General features: G+C 37.3%; 2 protein-coding genes across 3 annotated transcripts in view; one reads left to right on the forward strand and one right to left on the reverse strand.

The window, feature by feature from the left end:
- MFSD6 (major facilitator superfamily domain containing 6) overlaps positions 1 to 3,352 on the reverse strand; it is a 43,653-nt gene extending 40,301 nt beyond the window's left edge. The window contains exons 1-2 of the mRNA XM_080598808.1: positions 3,226 to 3,352; positions 2,710 to 2,819 (exon numbers count right to left, since the gene is read on the reverse strand). The gene's annotated coding sequence lies outside the window, so the exon portion shown is untranslated. The remainder of the gene's footprint in view (positions 1 to 2,709; positions 2,820 to 3,225) is intronic.
- The window catches only part of HIBCH (3-hydroxyisobutyryl-CoA hydrolase), a 44,828-nt gene continuing 22,529 nt past the window's right edge, over positions 3,334 to 25,632 (forward strand). The window contains exons 1-6 of one of the 2 annotated variants that reach the window (XM_080598846.1): positions 3,334 to 3,495; positions 4,516 to 4,558; positions 5,295 to 5,435; positions 6,679 to 6,763; positions 7,672 to 7,752; positions 9,279 to 9,331. In XM_080598846.1, coding sequence (XP_080454972.1) covers positions 3,464 to 3,495; positions 4,516 to 4,558; positions 5,295 to 5,435; positions 6,679 to 6,763; positions 7,672 to 7,752; positions 9,279 to 9,331 — 435 coding nt within the window. In that variant the 5' untranslated portion in view covers positions 3,334 to 3,463. The remainder of the gene's footprint in view (positions 3,496 to 4,515; positions 4,559 to 5,294; positions 5,436 to 6,678; positions 6,764 to 7,671; positions 7,753 to 9,278; positions 9,332 to 25,632) is intronic. The other variant, XM_080598847.1, reaches the window with a different exon arrangement.

Raw genomic sequence — 25,632 nt, forward strand, 5'->3', positions numbered from 1 at the left:
AAATTTAAGCCTGTATCATGTGTTTTAGAGTACAATCAATTGGGGCTGTACTGAGGAGAGGAGAAAAAAAATAAATCAATTTGCGGGGCACTTGTCAGTACAGTTCTAGCCAGTTAGCTAGGATGAACTGGGGATTTTCCCCATTCTATTCCTCAAAACTCCTTTTTCCTGTGAGGATGCACTTAATACCCACACTATCCACACACAAAAATTAGATGCTAGCTCTTAGACCAACGAAGGAAAAGACTGTTTACTGCAAGCCAAGATGCAGGAGTGTGGGACATGATGAAGTACTCAAACCATTTATTATCTGTTTTTGGTGAAATACAGTCAGAGCTCTCACAGGCAAGTAACTGAGAGGTACAAATTAATCATTAATTAGCAGTATAGAGGTAACGTACAGAATGCAGCTGAGCTGCTCTTGAAATCCTTCTTGAGAGCAACAGCACCCACATCCTGATGCTGAAGTTGTATGTTTTTCTGGAAAAGAAACCAAAAAAAAACTACCAAAAACAAAACCCCCAAACATCTGCTCAACTCTAAAGTCCTCCTACAGTCTGCAATTTGTTTTCTCTTTCCAAACCTGCTGAACTCACTGCCAGGAAATTTCTCCACAGGGAGGAATTACAACCTGCCTATCCTTCTGGCTACTGCACTTGCACTCCCTGAATTCCTGGCTCAGTTACTAGGGGTGCTGCTCACCCCTAAAATATCCACTCTGCCACAGCCCTCTTTGCTGATAGCAATATCATCCATGAACTCCCTAGTTAAATGTTATCTCATTCAACTTATTTTCATATAACTTCATTATTTTCACTATTTTCACTACTTTTACTGATAGCAATCTTTTATTTTCTTCTTAGAAAGTGTTTTCCCTTTGGCATTCCACTCTGCAGAAAATAGGGTGTGAAGTACTACTAAAATCCCTGGTATCTGAGTTACTTTTTGAACCCAACTTTGGACTGACGTGCACTTACCAAATGGTTATCAGTGACAAAACTGCAGTACTCTTTAGAGCTCCGCACAAGCAAACAAAAACCCCATAGGTAAATTTAAGCCATCAGTGGCGTGTTTTAAAATAAAGTAGAACACTAGGCTCAAGAAATATGGCTCCAAAGCTTGAAACCAACAGGAAAAAGAAAGGAAAAAAAAAAGAAAACATTAAGCATAAATTCAGTGTCAGCACCCTGGAAAGAAATTGGTAGCTGTTGCAAGACAATGCTTGTGTTACTTCATTATCTACAAATAAGCAGGCCCCACTCTTGTTCTAAATCAGACATACAGCTGGGAGACAACAAAGAAAGGCTCTACACTTCTACATCATTACTTACACTGAAGCCAGGAGGGGATGAAATAGATTAAAATCTGGATAAGTAAAAGGTGAATCAGACCACTGACTTCTATTCTGGACTCCTAAACACTGCCATCCTGTGTAATCATGTCCTGATCACAGCCTTCCCCTTCGTGTGCAGGTGGGATTTATTAAGAGATTTCCAGGAGTTTCACACAGACTCCTCTCGCTCTTACCTGCGATTAGCTTCCATGCACTGATTTCTTCATTTCCACAATGAGCTAACAAAAGGATTCCCCTATAGAAAGGTGCTGTTCATATTTGCTAGTGAAATATATAGACTTTCAGGCATCAGATACTAAGTACAAAAACATTACCTGCTTATCAAACTCCCCATAACCTGGTTAGGCCTAGAGAAGAGGTGCAGTTACCTCACTCTCAACAAGTATAAATAAAAATATAAATATGGGTTCAGATTTGGCCACTATGGTAATTTGGTGTTACTTAGATTGGTTTAGATTTGATTGTGTGCAACTTGCTGTAAGACAGTATATAAGGTTTTATTCAGTCAAGATGACATTAATAGGCCACATCTTTCATAATCATATGATCTATGAATAAAGGTCTATATAGTCTGGATGGTCTAATGAATTCTGCAGTTAATTAACTTGCAGTAGGCACACTCCCAAGGCCTGCAAAAGCACCTTCTGTCTTGTTCCCTCAGTCATTTTTTTCCCCACAATGTACAAGACTGAAAACTGAGGCTGCATAATAAAGAAATGTTTTGTGTATTTTCTTGTGTCTATTTAGTCTGATTAAGATTTTTACAACCAAATTTAATATGCCCTAAGAGTTACTACAACGGAAATGCCAATACGGTTGACGCTGCTGCAAGCAGGGGCTGAATCATTTCTAGAAATAAAGAGCAAGGCTGCCCTCTGGGGACTTCTCTAGAAGTGCTACTGAAAGCTAGGATTTTTTGTTCCAACAAAATAAACTTGCTGCAAAGTTGCTTGTTTGCTTTTGTTTGTTATCAATACAGATATGAATCTTGTGCTGAACTTGCTGCTTTGAGATAGTGAAGCTACATTTATACCTAACGCACTGCATTGCCATTTACTCCATGGTTCATCATACTTCTCAATGTCTCACAATGGTATGTGTCAGCTTAAAAAAATCTGTGGAACAGTCTAACACAGTTACTGAATAAAAAGTTGATTTAGTATTATGGACTACTAGTATCATGTCTGTAAATTCTCAATTGTCTTCATGAACTTATATTTGAAATAAAGGCAATTTCCCTGACTGCAATTTCTGAGTGTATTTACTCTGAACACAGGCTGTGTTTGAGCTCAGAGTTGTGTCTCTAGCTACCACTGGTATAGTAGCCACGCTATCTCCTCAATCCCTGCATTTACCTTCTAGAAGAACTGCTTTTCAGTGGGACGGTACATTAAATCCGCTCCTTAATCCTGGCAGTGGCACGGCTCGCAACTGCACGTCGATGACCGAGAAGGCAGCGAAGACGCTGTGAGAGGCACAGAGGGGGCGAGAACAGGGAGGTCAGAAACGCAAGAACCAGGTTTGCTGCTGGAAACACCATGTCACCATGTGTAGCCTGATGGGCTGATGGACGCCCTGAGCAGCCGATGTGGTGCAGGGCCCAGCATGGCTTCAGCCCTAGCCCCACACGAGTAAAAAAAAAAATCCAACCCAACTCAACCAAAATAAACCCAAACCCAACCCAACCCAACCCAACTCAACCCAACCCAACCGAACCCCTCACGCAACCCAAGAGCTGTGTTCACAGGCAAACTCATACCACCACCCAGCTAGCCTGGGGCTGAACACAGCCCAGCACTGCCTTAATACCAAACCAACCCCGGTGCACGCCACCCCCGTTTATTTCTGCCTTTATTAGTCACGACATTTACTGGAAGGGAGAAAAGGCAGCGCTCCTGAGTACCGCCCCCAGGGGAGGCGCAGCCCGCCCCGCAGGCAGGCCCACCGGCGGGCACGGGGCTGAGGGACGTGCCTGAGGGCCGGAAACGAGGACGAGGGCAGGGGCTGAGGCCCGGCCCCCCCGCCCCGCGCATGCTCTCGCCCGCGCCGTCCCGCCCAGCCCCGCCGTACCGTGGCCCATGACGGAGAGCGACGGCGCCGGCGGCCGCCATGGCGGCCCGGGTGCTGCGGCCGCTGCCCAGGTAACGGCGGCGCGTGCCGGGGCGCCCCCGAAATGGCGTCGCCCCAGGGCTCGGTGCCTGCCCCGGGCCTCCGAGCCCCTCGGAGGCTGCTCACGGCCCGGCTCTCAGCCCTGGCGGCTTCCCCCCGCGGTGGTACAAAATGCGAACCGACACCAAAATTTCAGCTCGTGTGGGAACCCGAAATACCAGCGAGCATGAGATACCACTGTTAATTGACTGTGTTTTAGTAGTTCTTCGGTTCACTCAGATTGCTGAAAGATAGACTATGTTGCTCGCTAATGCTAACATAAGCCTGCTGCTGTCTGTGACCTGAAGTCCTACAAATGCCACTTTCCATAAAATCACAGAATTACTTGGAGTGGAAGGGACCTTAAAGATCCTCTAGTCCCAGCCCGCCTGCCCTGTGCAGGGGTGCTGGTTTTATTATTTTCCTCAGTAGAATACAATGACAGTAAATAATTGTCTGTTATTTAAATTGAGTAACAGGTTCAAAACCTGCTTTTATAAACAGTTCAGTATGGCCAGATACCTCCTTTTGGCAGCACAAGCATTAACCTTGCTCAAGTTGTTTCGCAAACCCTACGTAAACGTGCATACACGCAACAAAGCGAGAGCAGGCTTTGCGTAATGGAAGCTTGAGCACTGTACATTTTTGACAAGGCCTTTTTTTAAAATACGAGTATTAAAAGTTCCAGACAATGACTAAATCTTTAAAAGATAGTGCTACTTATCAAGCATCCCCAAAACTCCTACTTTGTCATATTAGCACCCAGACAACTTGCAATTGCTTAATTTGAAATTGTTTAAAAGCAATTAAAGCATTAACAGTTGATGTTGGTACCTATAAATAAATAACATGCAATGATATTTCCAACCACTTTGATATCAAAATAGTACTTAAGAAAAAGTAGAATGTAGAGCAATCAAGTCTAGAAATTTTCTGACAGAGCTTTGCCCAGTTGTGTATTTGGGGGTTGTATAGCTATTTTAGAATTTTAGTTTTTAATATTTCTTTTTCAGACTGAAGCCATTTAACAGACTGCAAGTAATATTACAGCATTTGGTAAGAACTACATCATGTTTGACTGAGTTGGAAGCTCTTGGGACATTTAACTCCATACCTGAGACAGACAACACATGCAACTTCTAATGTGTCTGTTTGTGATGCTTCTGAATGCCATTCAGGCAGAACATTGCCTATGTATGTATGTGAGCACTTCGTCGTGTCTCTTGTAAACCATAGATTAAAGCCCAATTATTTGGCTTTCCCTAATTTTGTAGCTAGTTTCCATGTTAGCTTCCTTATATTCCTTAAATATGATTCAATTTTGAGTTTGAATGTGAAATGCAGTTGTGAAAATAGGTTAGCAACCAACTCAACTGTTAGAAGTTACATAAAAAGTTGCACGTACATTTGTGGTTGCAGTATCAAACTAGCACTAGGGACATACAAAACTCTTACTGTAATTGTTGTAGGTATTTTCAGAATGTCAGTTTTAAAACGCCACAGTTCATTGTTTACTATCTCAAATGTCATTGCCAAAGAGCATATAGCTCAAAAGCTTGTCTGAGGTTTGTCAGAGTTCTTCAGAGTAATAAAGTGGTTTCAAGAGAACCATATAAGAAATACAAATATGACTTGAATTACAACGGGAAAGCCTTAATGTGAAATTCAAAACACATGTTTTTATAATCTTAAATAGTGTGCTTTGAGAGTATATTTCCATAAATGCTCTTGTATGTTACTTAAGACATCAAAGACATTAAGACATTTGCTTTATTTGTTTTTGCACTTACAGAAAATGTGTAAACATACTGATTCTTCAGATGAAGTGTTGTTGGAAAAGAAAGGAGGTGCAGGAATAATAACTTTGAATAGACCCAAGGCTCTCAATGCACTAAATCTTTCTATGATCCAACAAATTTATCCACAAATAAAGGTTAGTAGCTGTTACGTTATCTGATACCGGTTTTAAAATTCATTCTGACACTTCATAGTCTACTGATTTAAATAATTAAATTGTGAGAACACTTGCTAATGAGCTCAGATGTGTAGGATGGAAAGGAACAGACAATTTCAAGCAGGTTAGAAAGAAAAGACATGAAAGAAAAACGCTGTCAGACAAAAAGCAAAGTTTTAGCACCTGCATAGATAAGACCCCTGTATTAACACCAGGACTGAATTAAAGGCAAGCAGCAGTTAGTGTTTAAATGTTTCTGTTCACAACACCCAGTTGGTCAGTCAGCACACACATATTCCAAGCTGTATAGAGGTGTTGCCTCTTAATTGAGTGCATGTTTTCCTGGGAAGTTGCGTGGCTGAAACAAAAGATACAAATTGTTAGGAAGCAAGTTGCTTTAGTTTCATTCCCTAAAGAAGAGCCTTGTGGAGTTATGGACAATGCTTCTCAAGGTAGTAAAGTAATGTGAAATTTTAAGCATGCAAATAGTCTTTTTTAATTTAACGATGTTGTTCATCATATGCAGAAAGTCAAACATTAAATACCAGTATTTGTTAGACAGTTACCTGCCTCTTGATGTTTTGATAGATGGTTACATTGCAAACTTACGCATTCTTTGAAGAACATTTAAAGTAATACTTAACCTGCAATACTGAGTATTGGATTTGTTTTATGCACAATCTTAAAAGATGGAATAATTGTAAGTATAGCTGCTGGTACACAGAAATACCTTGTCACAGATGCATCTGTGCACAAATTGGCTTAATCCAGTCCTTGACAGTTATTGATTGCAATCATTTTGAAAATATCCATCAACAATTTAAATGCTCTTTTCCTTGCTGCACATCTTAGATACACAAAACTTCCATGACTTGTCTTGAAACAGTTACTATATCTTCTCTATTCCCAGCTTTCTCCCCCAGCATTGTGTTCCCATCCAGATTTATATAGGGCCCTGCTTTAGGGAGTGCTGTTTTTCGTCAGAGAATGGGAGCTGTCCTTGGGCATTCTGAAATACGCAAAGTGGCTCTGCAAACCTCTGCCACCAGGGTTGAGTATGACAATGGAGTGGCAGTTAGAGACTCCTAAGCAAATGTGTATAGCTCTCAGACCAGTTTAAAAACAATCTTTCTGAAAAAAATAAAATAAGAATCAGAGTATACAGAAAAAGAATATTAAATTAGAATTTTAATCTTATGTGGAAACATTTGCCTCTCTTTAGGCTTGGGAGCAAGATCCCGAAACTTTTCTAATAATCATAAAGGGAACTGGAGGAAAAGCTTTTTGTGCTGGTGGTGACATCAGAGGTAAGGACACTTAAAACTGTTTTTGCTGTTTTATATACAATGTTCCAACAGCTGTCTCATGACAACAGCATCATACAGCATCTGTGCATCAAGGTGTTAGAAGAAGTTGGCACAACTAAACTCACCGTTTTGTGGCAAACCTCTGTTTACCTGAGTCATGGTAAATAAATGAAATCAATCAACACAAAACAGTAACTGGGAAGGATATGTCAGATTTTTGCTTATGAATAACTGGTAATAGCAGCGAGTCATTGAGAGGTTTCTTGTGTCTTCCTTCTCCTTCCCAGCATTTCATTAAAGACAGCTTATTTACAAGAAATTTGAAGGGTCCTAGCAGATAGCTTTGTTACTGTTGGATAATTTCTCTGATGTTTGACTCAGAGGTGGCTAGATAAGTAGCTGGCTACAGTGATCAATGTATTAGTGATTATTTTCTAACTATGAATAGTAGAAAGTCTCCAAACTGTTTGAATTAGTGGTTGTTTTAAATCCTAGGTAATCAAGCAGTACAGGTTATTGTTAAATTATGCCCTACTCTTACTGGCTTCTCATTTTTAGTATTCAATCTTCAGTGTAATCAGTTTTAAGTGACTGTTCCGTATATTGATATGAAATACTACAGACAAGACTGCCAACCACTAGGAGGGGTTCCATAGTGTAGAAAATAGACTGCACTCTCTCAAGAAGTATGTGAAAAACTCTCCAGCATAATGGAAGGGACTCAAAATGGATACTTTTTCATATTTAAATTTGATAAATTTGTTTGCTTAAGTAAAATAAAGCAGGATTAAGTTGCTGTTTGACTGCTGTAGGACAAAAATTTTTATCATGCGATACTAATTTTTGTACTTGTTTTTGTATGTTCTATTAACCTTACAGTTATCTTTAGAATTTTTATTTCTCTTAAGCCATCACAGATGCAGGAAAAGTTGGAGATAGACTGGCACAAGATTTCTTCAGAGAAGAATATACCCTGAACAATGCCATTGGTATGTTTAATAGCAAATTCTAGAACTGTATTGTTTTCATAACAATGAATATAAATTTACTTTCTCTCTTCACTTGTCTATAAAATATAGATAATAGAATTAATAAGTTTACTGGGTTAAAGAATATTAAAGTAAATTATACTAGTTCTTATTCTTTTGGATGAAAATCAAGGGTTGAGCGTTACGATCAGAAGAAACTTCTTAGAACATATTTCAGTTGAATAAAGTTTGGATTTTTAAACATTGATCAGAAGTATCCAGTATTAGTCACTGCAGGAGAAGAGGTGAAAATGTTGCATAATAACTTATCAGAAGAGTATAAAGTAATACTTATTAGAATTAGCATTTTTATGTACCTCCCTGTCTCCAGCAAAGAAAATATTTAAGGTGTCATGGAAAAACCTTTATATTGCTATGGCAAACAGTTCAAGAGTATATACCTCAAGGTGTTTTATGTAATTGGTTAGGGTGTATTATTCCTATAATGCAATATAATTATAAAACCTAGATTTTGGGTATATCTGGTATAATCGTATTCCTTTAGGATTGACATTTCTACTAACAAGAAATATTTTTATATTGTATTTTACAACTTTAAATACACAGAGGAGCTGTTTTCACTGCATTTGTTGCATTTGCAGATATACTTCTGTAGAAATTTAGTTGAAAGTCTAACATCCAGAGTCCATGTTCTAGCTTATATGTTGATGCAAGAACAGAGTTAAAAATTCAGTTCTCATATTTTCTATCGACTTGAAGTTTTGAAGTGCCTTCTAAAATAGTCTTTTGTTTTTTTAACAATAATCTATAGTTGCTACAGAAAACAGCATTTGCAGCAGATACCTCTATCAGCAATCTAATTCAACTTTATGTCTGACCTGAAAACGACAAATATGAAGCAGCAATTTCATTCTCAGAATGCTTCTAAATCTTTCTGTAAACAGTAATTGACAGTATCAGATCTTTAGTTTCATAATTCCTGTAAGCTCCAACAGATAAAGCTGACAGATAAAACTGTGGTGCTTTAGGGTATCATCTTGACCTGTGCCACACAGGGGTAACATGCAGCAGACTTGGCAAGACAGAACACGTTCATATTGTAGTAGTTCATAGTCACATTTTGGCTTAAATCTACCAATGAATCTCTCTTTGTACTGATGTACTAGTACACACTCTATGCTTTTACTCCCAAGCTGTGAGATAGGGTGAAAGGGGAACCGTTGTGTCCAACTTGTTACGAAATTATTTGTAATAGCCAGATATGGCTGGATTATCAGATGCTCACATAACAAGCCATCTGATGTTTCATGTTCTCTTACAACACTAGGAATGTAGTAAGCCACTCACTGGTATTTCTTTTCCCTGCTTAATAATTACATGAAGGAGCTTCATTATAAGTTGATATTTTATTGTTTAATTTGCTATTTATTTTTTGCTGCTCTTGCTGAAATAAGACATGAGGAAGTTGTCATGTATATGGTTAGTCATTCTTTTGAAAAAATTACAATTTTTTACTTTTCTTGTAGGCACTTGTAAGAAGCCTTATGTGGCACTTATTGATGGCATTACAATGGGAGGGGTAAGTACCTTGGTGTGATATCTAATATAATTTGTTTTAAAGGAATGTAACGTGGTATACTTGAGTTGCGTGAAGCGTGTACACAGTGTGTCAAACATTTCAATTTAAGAACAAACATTTAAATCCAAACATTTTGTATCTAGCTTGTCAGACTACATTGCTGTTCTTCTGCTGTTCTTTGATAGCTAGTGCTGCTGCTTCCTCTGAGGATCTGCCAATAGGCTTTAGAAAAGAGCACAATCTTGTCACTGTAGCGAACACCACCCAAAGGTTTTCAGAACACTTAACTGTGAGTTTGTGGATTATGCAGGAGTTGAGAATAATTTTCCACTCAACATTTATTAGAAAATAGAACTATGTAAAAATACATCTAAAAGGCAAGTCTTTGAAAAAAATGGAAAAAATCTCATTCAAAGCTATGTTTAACAGATGTTCATAACAAGAGTTCTGCATTTTCCCATGAACTGATTGGGAAATGCATCTGCAGACTCACCTCTGCAGTATTCCCAGATCATAAGCTACAGGATCCTGATATCCTTCTCCAAGGTCACATCTTATCTCTAAAGCATACGAATGGAGGAGACTCCGTCACATTGCTGGTTATAGTCAGTGCTAATAGTTGTTTTAGCGACTGTTGGCTCTAAATACTGTGAGTAGGTAGTGAATGGCAGTACCATGCTTTTCTACATGTTGAAATGCTGTTCACTTCAGTTTGACATCTGTTGGATATATGTGCATCATAGTAGGGAACAGAGTACAATAATCTTGAGTTATTTTGAACAATGAGTTTGACAGCGATGTCTGTCTGCCATATTGTCACTTAGATTTATGGGTGATGACAAGTATTCCTGGACTGCTAATTACAACTGCTTCAATACAGTTCTTGACAGATAGTTTTTTCTTGCTGCTGAAAGTGAAGATTTAAAGGATCTCTGTTATGGAGTGTCAATAGTTATGCTGGAAAGCTGCTTCAATGTGTATGCTGCCATGTCATTAAGCCAGTGGAGTTTTTGGTTTTGTTTTTAACATCTGTCTGCTTATGATATGAAGTTGATGGTATTTATTGCCTAACTTATGCAGCTGGAATATAAGAGAATATTCCTTCCTAGAAGGAAGTTAGTTTCTTTCATCTGTTCTACAGAGGCTTATGTAGTTTTATTTAATAAATACATTTGAAACATGATGTAGATCTTAAAATGTTATGCAACTACTCAACAGCTAAGGGGACCCTTCACTGCAGGACCTGATGACTAGAAATGTATGTTATCTTGCTCAGAAAGAGAAGATAGAAAAAGAGAGAAAAGATAGAAAGAGAAGATCTCGCCTACTTGTCCAGATATGTCACCTCCAGGGTTTCTTTTTTGTTTGTTTTTGTTTGTTTTGTTTTTGTTTTTTTTTCTTTTCGAGAGCTACTGTTCAAGCATTTTTGTTCTCCCTCTGAATTTGTTTTACACTTTTCTACACTGCAGCTTCTGTTCTACTGCATTCCTTTTCAATGTTTTAAGGTATAATCTCATCAGGTGTTTGCTTTAGGCAAAGTTTAACACAAGTAGAGGCATGAGCATGGAAGACCTCAAAAGCTTTGCATGAAGTACTTTTGTCTTGCACTTCTCTAAAACATTATTTTGGTATAATAGCCTAAAATACTATTTCACAAGAGGCATTTTGCCTTTTCTTGCATTGGGCTTCCTGAAATTAAAAAAAAAATAAAAAGATGGAACAAGCGTATCATTCCAAAAGTGTGAATATACACACTTCGTTTCTATTAAAGCATACAGGGTTCTGTTGCCCACTCTTTGGCTGGGTCTGAAAACCAGGATTTTAGTTCTTGTGTGTTATATTTAAAACTTTGTGGTACCACCTCAAGATCCCACACTGAAGTTGTGGTTGTCTTTCATGTCAGTGTGATAAAAACATACAATTTTGGAGGAAAAAGTACGCAATCTAAGGTAGGGGAAGAAGCAGTTTGGTCTCAGTTTATGGACTGCTTTTAAACTTTCATATAACCTTGAATGCTATTTATTTTGCAGTGTTAGTAGAGCTGCAGTTTACTCTGAGACGTCCTTTAATGCCCTTACTACAGGAATGCATGTTTTTTTTTTATCAACACACTTTTTTTCTCCTTGCAGTACATAGAAGTATCTACTGATGGTTTAACAAAGGAGGTCAGCAGCAGTATTTCTCAATGCCTATCAATTTTTGTGTATGTGCTCTGTGATAGTTTTGAGCTGCGTTCCTTTCAGCTACCTCTGCAAGATTAGCGTTGATTTGTCTAAATGGACCAATGTTCAAGCAGGAAAGGTGTGCTAGCTTCCTTCTATCACTGTTGTCAGCACTGGGAACCCCCATCAGTCCTGACCTTAACCAAACAAAGCTTGCAGCAGCTCTTTTCTGTTGTGGTTAAAATAGGTGCACTGCAGTAAGATTTTTAGATTAAAACCACTAGAACAAACCTGGTCATGGTTCATCCTGTTATCTTGTTTTGCTTGTTGCATGGAAGTTCTCTATCCAACTATAATTATTCACTGGAACTGCATTCATACAAAGGAGTTATTCTGTTCGTGGTAATTAGATGATTTGTTTTAAATCACTCAAACACTAGGGAACTATGTTTTAGATTAAATATGACCTTATTGTGTCAATTTCATATGCTCAAAATCTGGCTTAGTCCCTGCAAGTGAGTGGGAGCTAGGAGCATTTGTTACTTATGAACCACAGTAACTGTCATTAAAAACAAACACAACAAACCATGTTCAGGTCTTTAGCTTTAAAAGCAAGTGGTTTAAGCTTGGGCTTAAAAATCATGAGACCCCTCTTAAACGCTTCAATTTCACTCTACACCATTAATCTATGAATAAAAATGCAACCATGTCAATTTCAGCCATGCTCAGAAATGCAGGTACTCCTTTGTAGCACCATGCATATTGAGTGCAATGTTGTTCTAATTTAAAATTGGTTAAAACATCCAGCAGTGTATTAGAAACTCAGTTATTATGTACTCAGGTAATAAAATTTGCTATTGATTCACAATTATCTTAGATTTGTGATAAACTTGGAATTGTATTCCAAAAAGTGAACTGGTTCCACTTCAGTACTGTTCTTTAGAGTCTGGTGGGTGATACTCTGGAGAGCTTAATTAGCCAACAGATGGGGCTGTGGAGCTTGTTCTCTGCACCTTTTTGTATATACTCTATAGTTCATCACAAATTGGAATTCCATATGTCTGTCTTTTAATCTTTTTGTACTTATTCAGCTTTAGGACAGTAGGTTTGAGTGACGAGAACATCTAATGAAGCAAAAATGATGGTATTTTCCTAGAAAGAATAGCAAAATAAATTTTTAAATTCTGCATTTTACATTCCACATGTCGGTCGAGGGAAGTGATTGTCCTGTTCTACTCTGTGCTGGTGCGGCCTCACCTGGAGTACTGTGTGCAGTTCTGGGCACAACAGTACAAAGAGGATGTAAAACTGTTGGAGAGTGTCCAGAGGAGGGAGACGAAGATGGTGAAGGGCCTAGAGGGGATTACATATGAGGAGCGACTGAGGGCACTGGGCCTGTTCAGCCTGGAGAAGAGGAGGCTGAGGGGAGACCTCATCACAGTCTACAGCTTCCTCACGAGGGGAAGTGGAGAGGCAGGCACTGACCTATTTTCTGTAATCACCAGTAATAGGACTCGTGGGAACAGTGTTAAGCTGAGGCAGGGCGAGTTTAGGCTGGACATCAGGAAGAGGTTCTTCACCAAGAGGGTGGTCGCACACTGGAACAGGCTCCCCAGGGAAGTAGTCACTGCGCCAAGCCTGTCTGAATTTAAGAAGCACTTGGACTGTGCACTTAGCCACATGGTCTAAACTTTTGGGCAGACCTGTGCGGTGCCAGGAGTTGGACTTGATGATCCTTATGGGTCCCTTCCAACTCGGGATATTCTATGATTCTATGATTTGCTGTTAAAGGGTGTGTCCTATTGAAAGGGACACAGGCATATACTCTCATGTTGCTAAAAAAAAAAAACAAACCAGTATTCAAATTATTATAGTTGACTTCTGACCATAGATTTTTATTTTGTTGAAAATTAAATACCTGGACACTAGACAAAAAGTGTAGAATATTTAACAAAAACTTTTTTTGTTAAAAAAAAAACAACCAACCCTGCTTTATAAGCTCAGTCAAAATCCATGTTTTTGAACAGGGTTTTGTCACAAAATAAATTAGTGTTGGACACTCTTTCTCACAGACTAACCCTCAGAAAGATGAAACGTATTATAGTGATTTTGAGTGGTAGCTTTGAGATGGCTGGACTTAGAATTTAAGGGGAATATTTGATAGCAAATAAAAACTATGGGGCATAGATCTAGGAAGTTAGTGAACGTGGCCTTGTGTTAATGAATGAAAGCTTTAGTTTCCTGGATATCAACTATTTTATATGTTATTTGCATCCAAAGTATACCTAAGAAAAGTCTTTAAGTATATCGGTCTTTAATAAGATTGACTTTAGAACAATGTTACTAATGAATGCAAAGAGCTTAAAATTCATACTAAGCATACTGTTGAAAGAATATACATCGTCTTGCAAGATTTCTTTAGAAAGCAAGCATTCATTTAAGGAAGTTGAGCAAGTAGTTGTGGTGTTAATAATGAAATCAGCATTGTTTTGTCTGTATAGAACTGAGTTATGTCACTTTAGTAGTCATTGTATTATAAGTGCTTCACCCTTAGAACTCATTGGGCTAATTTTATCTAAACCATACTTAAAAATTCAGTGGCGTGTTGTCAAAGCCACATCATTTTCAGGAGCCAAAGAACATGGCCATTAGCTTCAGGAGGAATCTGAGGAGTCATATACAAAGTACTGTCTTCCTTAATAACATATTCTAGCACATACATGATTAGAAACTACCTGAGCTAGGCTTTATTTCAGAACCACAGAGTTAATAATCACCAGTAATGACTGTTACCTCAGTGTTCATCTAGTATTTTTGATGTTAATTAGCCTTTGTCTCCAGAAGGGCCTGTGGCAGTTTCACAGCTGAATTGTATGCTTTGTGAAAAGCAATTTGCTGCTGTTACAGACCTGTCACTCAATATTATTGAATACTTAGCTGCTTAATTGTTTATAAGGCCCAAATAGGTCCTAAAATTTTAGTTTTAATTTTTAATATTTTTAGCATTAGCAAGTAAAGTCTGTTGCTCAAACATGGGCATTTTTGTTTTTTGAACAGTTAAATTCAGTGTTTAAACCTTTAGTCTGACCCGTTACACAGTATATTTGCTAAGCTTACAGATTTAAGGGTTACATGATTATGTTATACTTCTTGCTTTAACAATTAATGCTTTCAGTTTTGGGTTGAAAAAACATCTCCCTCCATCTCTTGTTGGGCAAGTAGACTTAAGCTTAATAAGGTAACCCATGACACTTTCAATGTAGAAATGGTGGAGTTTGACAGCATCACCAGCTCTCATAAACCCTTTCTTACAGCCCCATTCTTGGAGTTATTCTGACGATCCCATTTTCTAATCTTTATGTTTAGAGAGAGGAATAGGAAGTTGGAATTTGAATATAGTTTGCAACTTTGAGAGACAGAGGTGACCCAACCTTGTTTCCACAGCCATGCTCCCTCAGCTTTTAGGCCTAGTTGGTGACAGCAGTAGCAGTATGAAGCGCTGACTGCTTTGTTCTTTCCTCAGTAGGAGAAGACCTCAGGTGTATTTATTGCAATTATGAGAAGACTCATTGATTGGCTCTTTGGATTCACAAGTGGCTTTCCATTAGTTTTGTCAACACACACATCAGCACAGTTTTTTTAAGCAAGGGCTTTGAAAGTGAGAGTCTATATCTAAGGTACTTAGGTAAAGTATTTTCAAGGTGTCTATTAGAGAGTTTAAAGTACTGTTTGATCCTCCCTTAGTCACTCAGGTAGTAATGACACATACATTGAGATTTAGATAACAGAAGTACAGAGCTGAGAGGATCCTTGAGATTATTCTTTTGCGCTTTGAAGTAGTGTTAAATATAGAGTGATGAGGGCTTAGGAGATTTCCACCTAATGCATTCAGAACTTTCTAACATCAGGAATTTAGTTTTTCTAGACATCCTACCCTACTACTTAATTATTCTTTCATGATTTCCCTAGTGTCTAATTTAAGACTTCAGTGTATATAGTCAATGTATTCCTTAATCACAGCTCTCTAAGAACATTTTAAGATACTTTACTTTCTCCCAGCCATCTCACTTTAACTGGGAAAAGACTAGTTCTTTAGTCTTTACTATAGATTAATTCCCTTTGTCTTCTTGCAGTCCTCTGGAATCTCTCCAATTTGTGTACTTTACAGTTCGTTACCAAAAACCAGACCGTGTTTCAGCTGGGGAATTCATTAGCACTAAGTAGAGCAGAATAATTATCCCCTATATATGATAGAAATATTCTATCATAAGTAGCTCACACAAACCAAAGCCTCCCAAAACATCAGATGCTAGGAAGCCACCACATCTACATACTCTTAAAGCCATTATTCTTACCTCTTTCTGCTTGCGGAATATAAACTTCTGTCATGGTATATTTCCTTGTCACTTACCTTTTACCAGTATTTAGTTCTTCCTTGAACAGAACTTGTGTGTCAGCATCAATCTTACCAAGTTACACTTTTCCTGAAAGACTATTTTAAAAAAAACCAAGCACTTACTTCCTCTTTGAATAAACCTGAGTGTTGTATCACCTGGCATTGCCTTTTATAGCTCCACCACATCAAGCTGGTTAGGCTTCCCAGATGTGTTAAATCTAGGCTAAGTGAGTACAATTCCACCCTTTGGTGCCTGCTGTAGCATAGTGTCTGAAGTAAATTCTTATGCATTTCTTTATTGTTTCTATTAAGATCCTAGTTGATTTCAGGTCTGGAAAACTTTAAGGCATTTGTTCTATAAAAAGCATGCTTGCAACCTTACATTTGATTTTACTTTTGTAAATGTAGTTGATTTCATTTCATTAATATCTGTCTGTTCTTGTTCCACTATTTCTCTGAAGTGAGATGGTTTTGAATTCTGATCCTGCCCTTCAAAGTATTAATACCTTCCCAAAATGCAATTTGGAAATTATATCTGTACATATATATATATATATATAAACACAGCAAAAAGCAACAAACAAAAAAACCCCTTGTTATTTCCTCATCCAAGCAGCTAATGAAAAATATCAAATAAAACTTTATTAATGATCGGCTTCTGTATGACCTCAGTAGAGGTGCCGTCTCAGTTTGACTGCAAATTGCTGATATCTTAAAATACTTCCAGGTAACTGTGCTCTTCATTTGATAGTGATATCATCTAGGCTATGTTTTCTTAGCATCATAAACTTTGCAGCTCAGAATATGATTTTTTTTCATAACGTTGCTTACGGAGTGATAACGTCAATTTAATGTAAGCTACAGGGCTAATTAGAGGTTCCAGGGAATCAGATGGAAGCAAATCCCTGAACCTACTCTGCAGTTTGGAAAAACTTCAACTACTGTTACATATCGGACCATTCTTCCCTTCCGGACTACAGATTCAAAATTACCGTAGCCTTTTATATTGTAGTAGAAAGTGTGAGCTTAGTGCTCATATTTAACTTTGTATGTGTGTATCAGTGCCACTTGATTTTCAGCAAAAGATTCTAGTTGCTTATATTAGAGGAATCTGATTTACTTTTTAAGGGAGGTCTTAGGACCTGACACGTAGGTCTTTAAGGCAGAAATTTGCTTAGGTGAGGTTTGCATCTTTGCTCCATAATTATTCACTGTTGCACCAAATAGAGTCCACTTGTCTTCGTGAGGACTTAAGAAGAGTTTGATGTGGGAGAACAATAACATTTTAATGCTCTTCCAGAAAAAGTGGAATACTTCTCTTTTAGGCTTTTAGTTTGCTTTAAGCAATAAAAGCTTTTCAAAACTTTGAACAAATAACTTTTTGGAGTGAGTTTGCAGTGTTTTATTTCAACTCAAGCCTGGCGTCTTGGTGAAACTTTACCTTACAACATTCTGAAAAGCTAGAGCCCTTCACACTATTAAAATATCTGCAGTCAGTTTTGTTTTAATTTATGCCCTAGAATCTGCCTAGAATATTGACATACTAAACCTGGATAAGCTGCTTTCCTATTCTCTCTTTCTCTCCTTTTCTCTCTCTGGCTCCCCTAGAAACTCTTACTTGTGTACCATACAGAAACTTCTTGTCCATTTGTTGTCTATGCTTCAAAGCTGAAGGAAGCTTTTATTGTAAAATAGAATAGAGATTTTGGAAGTAGTTATCTGTTGTACTTTGAAACAAACCTTTGTGAGATTGACTTGTGTACCTCTTAGCTTTTGTAATATAGGATGTTGAAAACAATGCTGAAGCAATACTAAAACAGGATGCACTCTTGGCTGATACTACGCTATATTGACCATCTGGCTTGTGGGTCTGCCTGCTAAGCTCCTGCGCTTGATCCCAGGGACAAATGGCACACTTCATTCTGTAGCTAATTGGACTATAATATCAGCAGTTTTTGACATCAATAAAAAAAATAACTACTGAATGTTCAACGATTTGCACGTGATGCTATTCCCTAAAGGGCCAATCATAAAGCACTGTCTTGAAACCAAGTATTTTAAACTACGGGTTTGAAAACAATAGTGGTACAGAGAGTAAAGCTCCAGTCCCTCTTCCAAATCTACAGTGAGTGACTTCTTTAATGTACAACATGAAAAGGAGCGGATACCACTATTTTACACGTAGAAAGAAAGGCAGACTTCCTGAACATACATGTTGGCATTATGCAATTGGACTGCACTTAATATTTTTGAATCACAGAACAAATGTTTTTTGCATTTCTGTGCAGTGTAATGAGGTAGAGATCACATCATAGAGTAGACATCACTTGTCTACTCTGACTAAATTTGAGGTTCTATGTTGTGCTTTCTGTATTTTTTATTTTTATTTGTTTATTTGTGAAACCTGTGTATGTTTATAGGAGGTTTTCTTTATGGCTTCATGGAAACCTTTTGCACCCTTGCACTGTTTAGTGTCATCGCAGATATTTTGCGTGCTTCTGTATGGATTCATTCTTACCATTTAACACCACAGTCTTTCTTGCTAGAAGTTCTACTATTTTTCTTTAGTTCTGGGCCTTCATCTAGAGTCTCATATTGAGAATTTTCTCATCTCATTTCCCTTTCCTTCCCTTTATTATAGATCAAGGACAAAAGTTCTGAAGAGAATTATCTTTGCCTGCTTCTCCATCCCCTGTTAATTTTTCTCATTTCCCAGAAGACTGTGAATGCTTATTTTCTCCTTGAGTTAGTTTTAATGTCTGCTTTATTCTATTATTTAAGCATTTTTTTCCTAAGAAATGGAACATCATGACAAAATTCCCTTAGTTTGCACGTGTCACCCCAAATAACTATGCTCCTGTTTAAAAAAAAATGTTGCATGTGCCCATCTTTAAGAACAAAAAGTGTTTTCTTCAGTTTTAAAAGAAAACCTAAAAGCTTAGTTGTGTGTTGATGCATCTTTCTGAAATGGGTCCCGTCTCTTTCCTGCCTTCCCTGCAGATGTTAGGATGTGGCTAGTCCAAGTCTTTGTATTTCTTGCAGTAGCTACATTTTTAGGTGTTGCAGAGGAACAATGCTTGTCTTCAAGAATTTTAGAAACAATAATTAAAAAAAAACAATATAGTTAATAAATAAGTCACAGTAAGATAGAATAGTGAAAAAGCAAGAAGGTCTACCTCCTTACTGTGAAGGCATGCGTTTGACTGCCACTACTGCTTCTGCATGAATTTTGGCTGGTAGTAGCAAAATCAAAACAGGGATTTTCAAAATTGAATCTAAATTTTGTTTATAAAAGACAGTCATTGTAGCGGTGCTGGTGTGGCCTCTGATTTTTTTCAAGTTCCACTGTTAGAAGAAATTGACCTAAATGATTACTATTAATGTAGTTGAGCAAATTTGTTTAAATAATCAGTCAGGAGAACAAGTTACACTTCTAGGTCATCACACAAGATATTAATGAATTAAGGGGAAGTTTTTAGTATGATGTTTGAATTTGTGGTGAAGATAGAAGTAAACTTTAGGAAACACACAACTGGAATGAATTCTGCCATTGGTTTGTGCCATGAAGCATCAGAGTATTCACCAAATATTGGTTGTCATTCATAGCACAAACTTTCTTACAGTTTTGGCATTAAGCTTTAAGGAAAACACTTCTGAAAGTGTTTCTGAACTGAAACATCAGATATTATTACAGGTAATATTATCCAGACGGTCGTTCTTTTGTATGCCTGTAGAAATTTGGAATGGGATGCTCTAGCACATAATCGGTATGTGGAAATTAATATTTCATATTTAAATTGTATATTAAATTAATATTTTATATTTTAAAACAACACACAAAATGATTGAAAAGACCACCAAAAGCACTGTTTTTAATGATTTTTTAGGATATTTGTATAAGGTTGATTTATATGTCATCAACTAAAGAATGTGATATTCTTAGTCCAGATCTGTTGTAAAATATTGCTCTGGTTCAATAAATCATCTTGCCTGCTAATATTTACTGATAAAAACAGATTATACTCTTTGGAGTGGTCCATGACATTAATGATGAACAAAGATTAATTTTGATTTAGTTTAAGATTTGCTGCGTCTGGATGCAGGGGATAATGCTCTTATATCAATGATTTTTGATCTAACATAGCTATACGCCTCTGGTGCTCCCTCAATCAATTTCACTTGTTTACTTTGCCAACTAATGCTTTTGTGAACGTATCAGCAGACAAAAATCGCTGCACGTTGTCTTTTTTACACATCTGTGTTCAGATATACTTGCCCTTTGTTATATTATGCCCAGTTTGCCTTGTTGATTGCCGCATTTCTTTTGTGGTTCTGGCCCTACCAGAAACTGCATTCTCATTTAGTTTAAAATGTCTTATCATTGCATTTGAACTATTACCAACAGGACTTTCACTGCAGATGGTATTGATAGTAGTATTGTAATGAAATTATTTGCTTGTACAGCTAAAAAATCTTTATCAGCCTACTGAAGATGAGCTCCTTTTCTGTTTGTATTTCTTTTATTCCATCTCTTAAGCTTTTCTAGGCGATGACTCCTTTGCAGTTAGGTTATTTAGTAAATAGTCAAATACGGTTTATGGTTTTGCTATGAGATAGATCTACTTCTCTGTATGTGAACAGATGTTTATTCAGTTAGTAACTCCAGTGCTTAATGCTGCAGGTGAATATGAGCATCATTTTGTTGTTGTATGTCGTTCAAGAAGGGTATATTTATTTTGCACTGTGTGGTTTTCTGTTGTGGTGGCCCTCAATTTCTATTAACTTTCTTAGATATGTTGAGTTCTCTGAATGACTAATGTGGGTCATTTTCAATTTACGATAATACCGCATACTTTTGAGATTTATAGTAGCTGTATTCCATTGCTCAATTTATATCAGTAATCTATACTTTGTTTTTCATCAGAAAAGTACTTTAATAAGGTTCTGTATTCATCATGAAAAATATGGAAATAATGATAAGTTTTCTATACACACTCACATAATGACATTTGAAATACTGCACTGAGTTTGAAATCGTGTATGGGAAGTAAAATTGAGATACTCCCATTTTCAGAAGCTTGTTGATTGATTTGAACAGAACTAAGAGATCTGCAAACAGTATTTCATACCTTCACAAGGTGTGCTGTAATAGTAAAGTTGTAGCACGCTACGTTTATTAAGATTAGTATTTTAATACCTATGCAGTGGTAAATTTATAATTTGCAATCAAACACCATTATCGCCAAACTATCTGCAGTAATGCATTTTCAGACCACCATTTCTGCTATTGTATATGTTTTTGATTAACTGATATAAAAAACCTTACAGAAAGATTGTTTAAACTTGTCGGTTGTTACTAAGCACCGTAACTTTTGGTCTCAGTTTTTTATGTATCTTTTACAAACTTAAAACATGCAGTTGCCAGCGGACAAAAAAAAGGTTCTTGCCATTATTAAGATAAATGATCTGGATTAAAAACCAATCCTGATTCACCAGAGAAATAGAATAATAGAATCATTTAGGTTGGAAAAGACCTCTAAGATCATTAAGTCAAACCATCCACCCAACACTACCTATTCCACCACTAAACTATGTCCCTAAGCGCCACATCCACACATCTCTTAAATAGACAGGGTGGCAACTCCACTGCCTCCCTAGGCATCCTGTTCCAGTGCCTAACCACCCTTTTCATGAAGAAATTCTTCCTGATGTCCAGTCTAAACTTCCCCTGGTGCAACTTGAGGCCATTTCCTCTTGTCCTATCACTTGTCACCTGATAAAGGGAACTGACACCCACCTCGCTGCAGCCTCCTTTCAGGCAGGTGTATAGACTGATGAGGCCCCTGCCTCCTCTTCTCCAGACTAAACAGCCTCAGTTCCCTCAGCTGCTCCTCATGTGTCATTTTCTACTCCCTTCACCAGCTTCATTGCTCTCCGCCGCCACATGCTCGAGCAACTCAGTGGACTTCTTGTGGTGAGGGGCCCAAAACTGGACACAGTACTTGAGGTGTGGACTCATTGGTGCCAAGTATAGAGGGACCACCACTTCCAAGGCCTGGGCAGGGCCTGCCTTTCTTAAACCCGTGCTGACCGGGTCTGATCACCTGGTTGTCCTGTACGTGCCAGGATAGTCCGCTTTATGACCTTCATTAGCACAAAAGTCAGACTGACAGGCCCGTAGTTCCCCAGATCCTCCTTCTTGCCCTTCTTGTAGGTGGGTGTCACGTTTGTGAACCTCCAGTCAGCTGGGACCTCCCTGGTTAGCCAAGACTGCTGGTAAATTATTGAAAGCAGCATGGCAAGCACTTCCACCAGCTCCTTCAGCACCCTTGGGTGGATCCTACCGGCCCCATAGGTCTGCGGGTGTTCAAGTGGTGTAGTAGGTTGCTAACCATTTCCCCTGGATTATAAGGGCTTCATTCTGCTCCCTGCCTCTGTCTTCTAGCTCAGCGGGCTAGGTACTCTGAGGTGAGTTAGTTTTACCAATAAAGACTGAGGCAAAGAAGGCATTAAATACCTCAGACTTTTCCTCATCTCTTGTCAATATATTTCCCCCCACACTTCAGAAGGGATGGATATTCACCTTTGTCCTTCTTTTCTTGTTTATGTACTTATAAAAACTTTTTATATTGTCTTTTGCTGTAGTGGCCAAATGTATCTTGGAAAAGTCTGAAGCAAGAAGTTAGCTTTAGTACGTATTTGAAGATCATGAAAGGGAGGTCTCTCACAGTGCAGGGTATAGCACATTTTAATAAAGACATAATAGCATTTAGGCTAGTATGTGTAAATGCTGGGGCCATTTAAGGTGAAGTGAACACAGCCTGACTGCAGATATTTCAGTAGTGGGAAGGGCCTCCTAGACGGGACTCTACCTGTGTAAGGTTCTGGTTTAAAATTAAAAAATATATATATCAAGAAATGGAGGAGGAATGCATTTAGACTTCTGATTGGAAGAGTTTGTTCTTTACACAGGATACTTTTAAACTAATACACTTCTCTGGATTAGATGGAGAAGGTTAATCACATACAGTGGAAGTTATTAAAATAACCATTTGGGAAGCTGCAAATAAACACATGAAATCATATGATCGGCAGTTTAATAAATTACTGGAGTTTGTACCCTCAGAGTGTTAACTCATTTTTCTCTCCTAGTTTTATCTTAATGTGGGATCATTTCAAAACAATCTTCAAATAAATAAGGATGTATTTGTGCCATTTTCTTTACAATGACTAAGAAGAAAATACAATTTTAGTCTTTTAAATATGTATCTAAATTAAGCTCTTATCGTTACCATAAAACTTGAAGGCTATCTAGAAAACAAATCCGATTATGGCTAAGGCACTTGAGAAAGTGAAATCTGATTCTTTCAAATTCTTTCAAAAGAAAATTACTTCTTTCAACTTTCTATGAGGAAAACTCTACAGTTATTTTTATCACTATAAAAAGAACAAACTTGAAAGAGAAGCAGCCTTCGTGGAGTTCACACTCCATTCTTTATTACTTAGTACTCAAGTTGAAAATTTGAATCTTTTTTCTCATACAAACTACTGATTACCTAGGAAATAAGCCAGGAAAATGTTTTATGATAAACGGTATTTGTATTCTTAGATACAGAGTTAGAAAACAACAACAACAAAAACAGTTCAGAATTAGAAAAAGCAAAATGGACTTGCTTTATTTCAATTTTATAAAAAAGTCATTACTGCTGAACATGCATAAAAATGGCACAAGTATTGTGCTTTCTCTTGCTATAAGAAAGGCTTTGCTCAATGCAATGAAAATATGCTGGTGTGATACAATAAAATGTTGAAAGTGATGAAGTCACATTTCTGGTTCCTTTAAGAATTCTAGAGATTTTTAATGAATAAATGAAGCTTTACATACAGGGCTGCTGCCTTTGCTGCTGCTCAGATGAGACAGATCTACAACCAGTCAAGTGAAAGAGCTGAGGGACAGATAAGGGATGAGATGTAATTGTACCCTATGCAAATAAGATTCAGGTTTTGCTCAAAATCCATTTGCCTCCGTGAAACAGCAGTTCCCTGTGTATATAGATTTGGCTTAGGCTCTGCATATAAAATCAAATACAATAGCCAGAAATGTTAAGTGTCCATTTCTCAGGAAATTAGAATGGAATCTTAAAAGCTTCATAAATTTATATTAAAAACTGAGAATCGCAGATACTCATTTTACAGAAAAAACACCTTTAAGATGTTTTCATATTTAATCATGCATCACCCTAATGGAATAAGTGGTGACAATTAATTTCTTGCTTGGCAGAAATGTACAAGGGGCCAGGAAAGAATGCATAAGAATGGTGCGAAGAAATGGATGTAATTTTTATTAGCTTGAGATAACTTTGTAAAATTTTAATGTAAAACTCACCCAAAGATCCCTGTAGATAAGTGAAATGAAAAGATGTTCTACTGTCTTCTTAAAAGCCTATCGAACATGCAATGCTGGTCCAAGCAGGTATCACTCAACTAATCCCACTGTTTTTGTTGGGAAGCCTGAAATATTGTGAAGATGTTTGTGAAGACTAATAACCTTAGTTACCATTTTTCTAATATCTAAACAAGTAGAATTGTTACTTAAAAATTGATTACATCTTGATTATACTTTGACTTCTTTTAAGCAGTGATACTAGTTTTAATATAAAAATTGGTTGGATAGGAGGATAGTGAGGAAAGGAAGTAAGCTGAAACAAAGTGAGAGAAAATATATGTATAATGACACTTGTGAAATATTCAATAGAGGGTACTTATCTTCAGCTAGGATCTACAGATTTGTATTGGTATTTATTATGTAGTTAAGCTTTGAGAAGTGAGGATCCTTTACCCATTTGTTGTGGTTGTGCCGAGTAATCTCAATATTACTGATGGAAGTGACCTAAAAGTAGTAATTTTGTCAGATAACCATTTCTCTTTAAATATGTCAGTTTGCCTATTGAACACTTTTTTGATATATATATATTTTTTTTGGTGAAAGGAAAATGCATCTTTTTCTTGGGCCTTGCTGCTGCTCAGTGCCCAAATCAGAAAATATGATAGGCAAAGCCAGGAGCTTTACAGGTTTGAAAAAAATACCTCATCAGAAAAGTCTGCTAGAGAAGAAGGCTAGGTACTTCGCAGTGTGGATCTTATTTCTGACTTGGAGAACTACAGTCCCCGGGTTAAGGAAGACTGAGATTCTAACCACAGACTTTGAATTTTAATGAATAATGCTGGAGGCTTTTCCTGCTTAAAATACTTCTGTATTGATAAAGTTGGTAATTATCACATAATAATAATTAGCTAGTATTTCTTTTAGAAGCATAATTACAACTTCATGCAATTCATATATATTCCAAAAGTATTGGCCTTTTCTGTTGTTGTTGATGATAGTTTGTTGAAGTATATGCAAATGTTATAGATAATATAACATTAGCAAAAGAATATCAACTTGCTTAGTAGTCTAATGGAAAAAAATGGGCTCGTTTCTGTTGTTGCTGTCACTCATGGGCTATTTGTAGTTAATCTCTGTATGAGTCAGCAATCTCTTAAAGCATGGAAAGCTATTTCAGTCAAATCATGAAGGTAAAAAATGCTTTATAGGTCTTTGAACCATAAAAGGCCATTTAATATTTTGTTGAGATGTGCATGGTAAATGTAACATTATTTAATTGTAGAGCAAAACAGGAAGTGTGTTGCATAGGATTACGGTTATAATTATTTTCACTGGTAATTTTATAACCATTTCCTTT

The sequence above is a fragment of the Anser brachyrhynchus genome, assembly GCF_964034855.1.
Source record: "Anser brachyrhynchus genome assembly, chromosome: 7".
Classification (NCBI taxonomy): Eukaryota; Metazoa; Chordata; class Aves; order Anseriformes; family Anatidae; genus Anser; species Anser brachyrhynchus.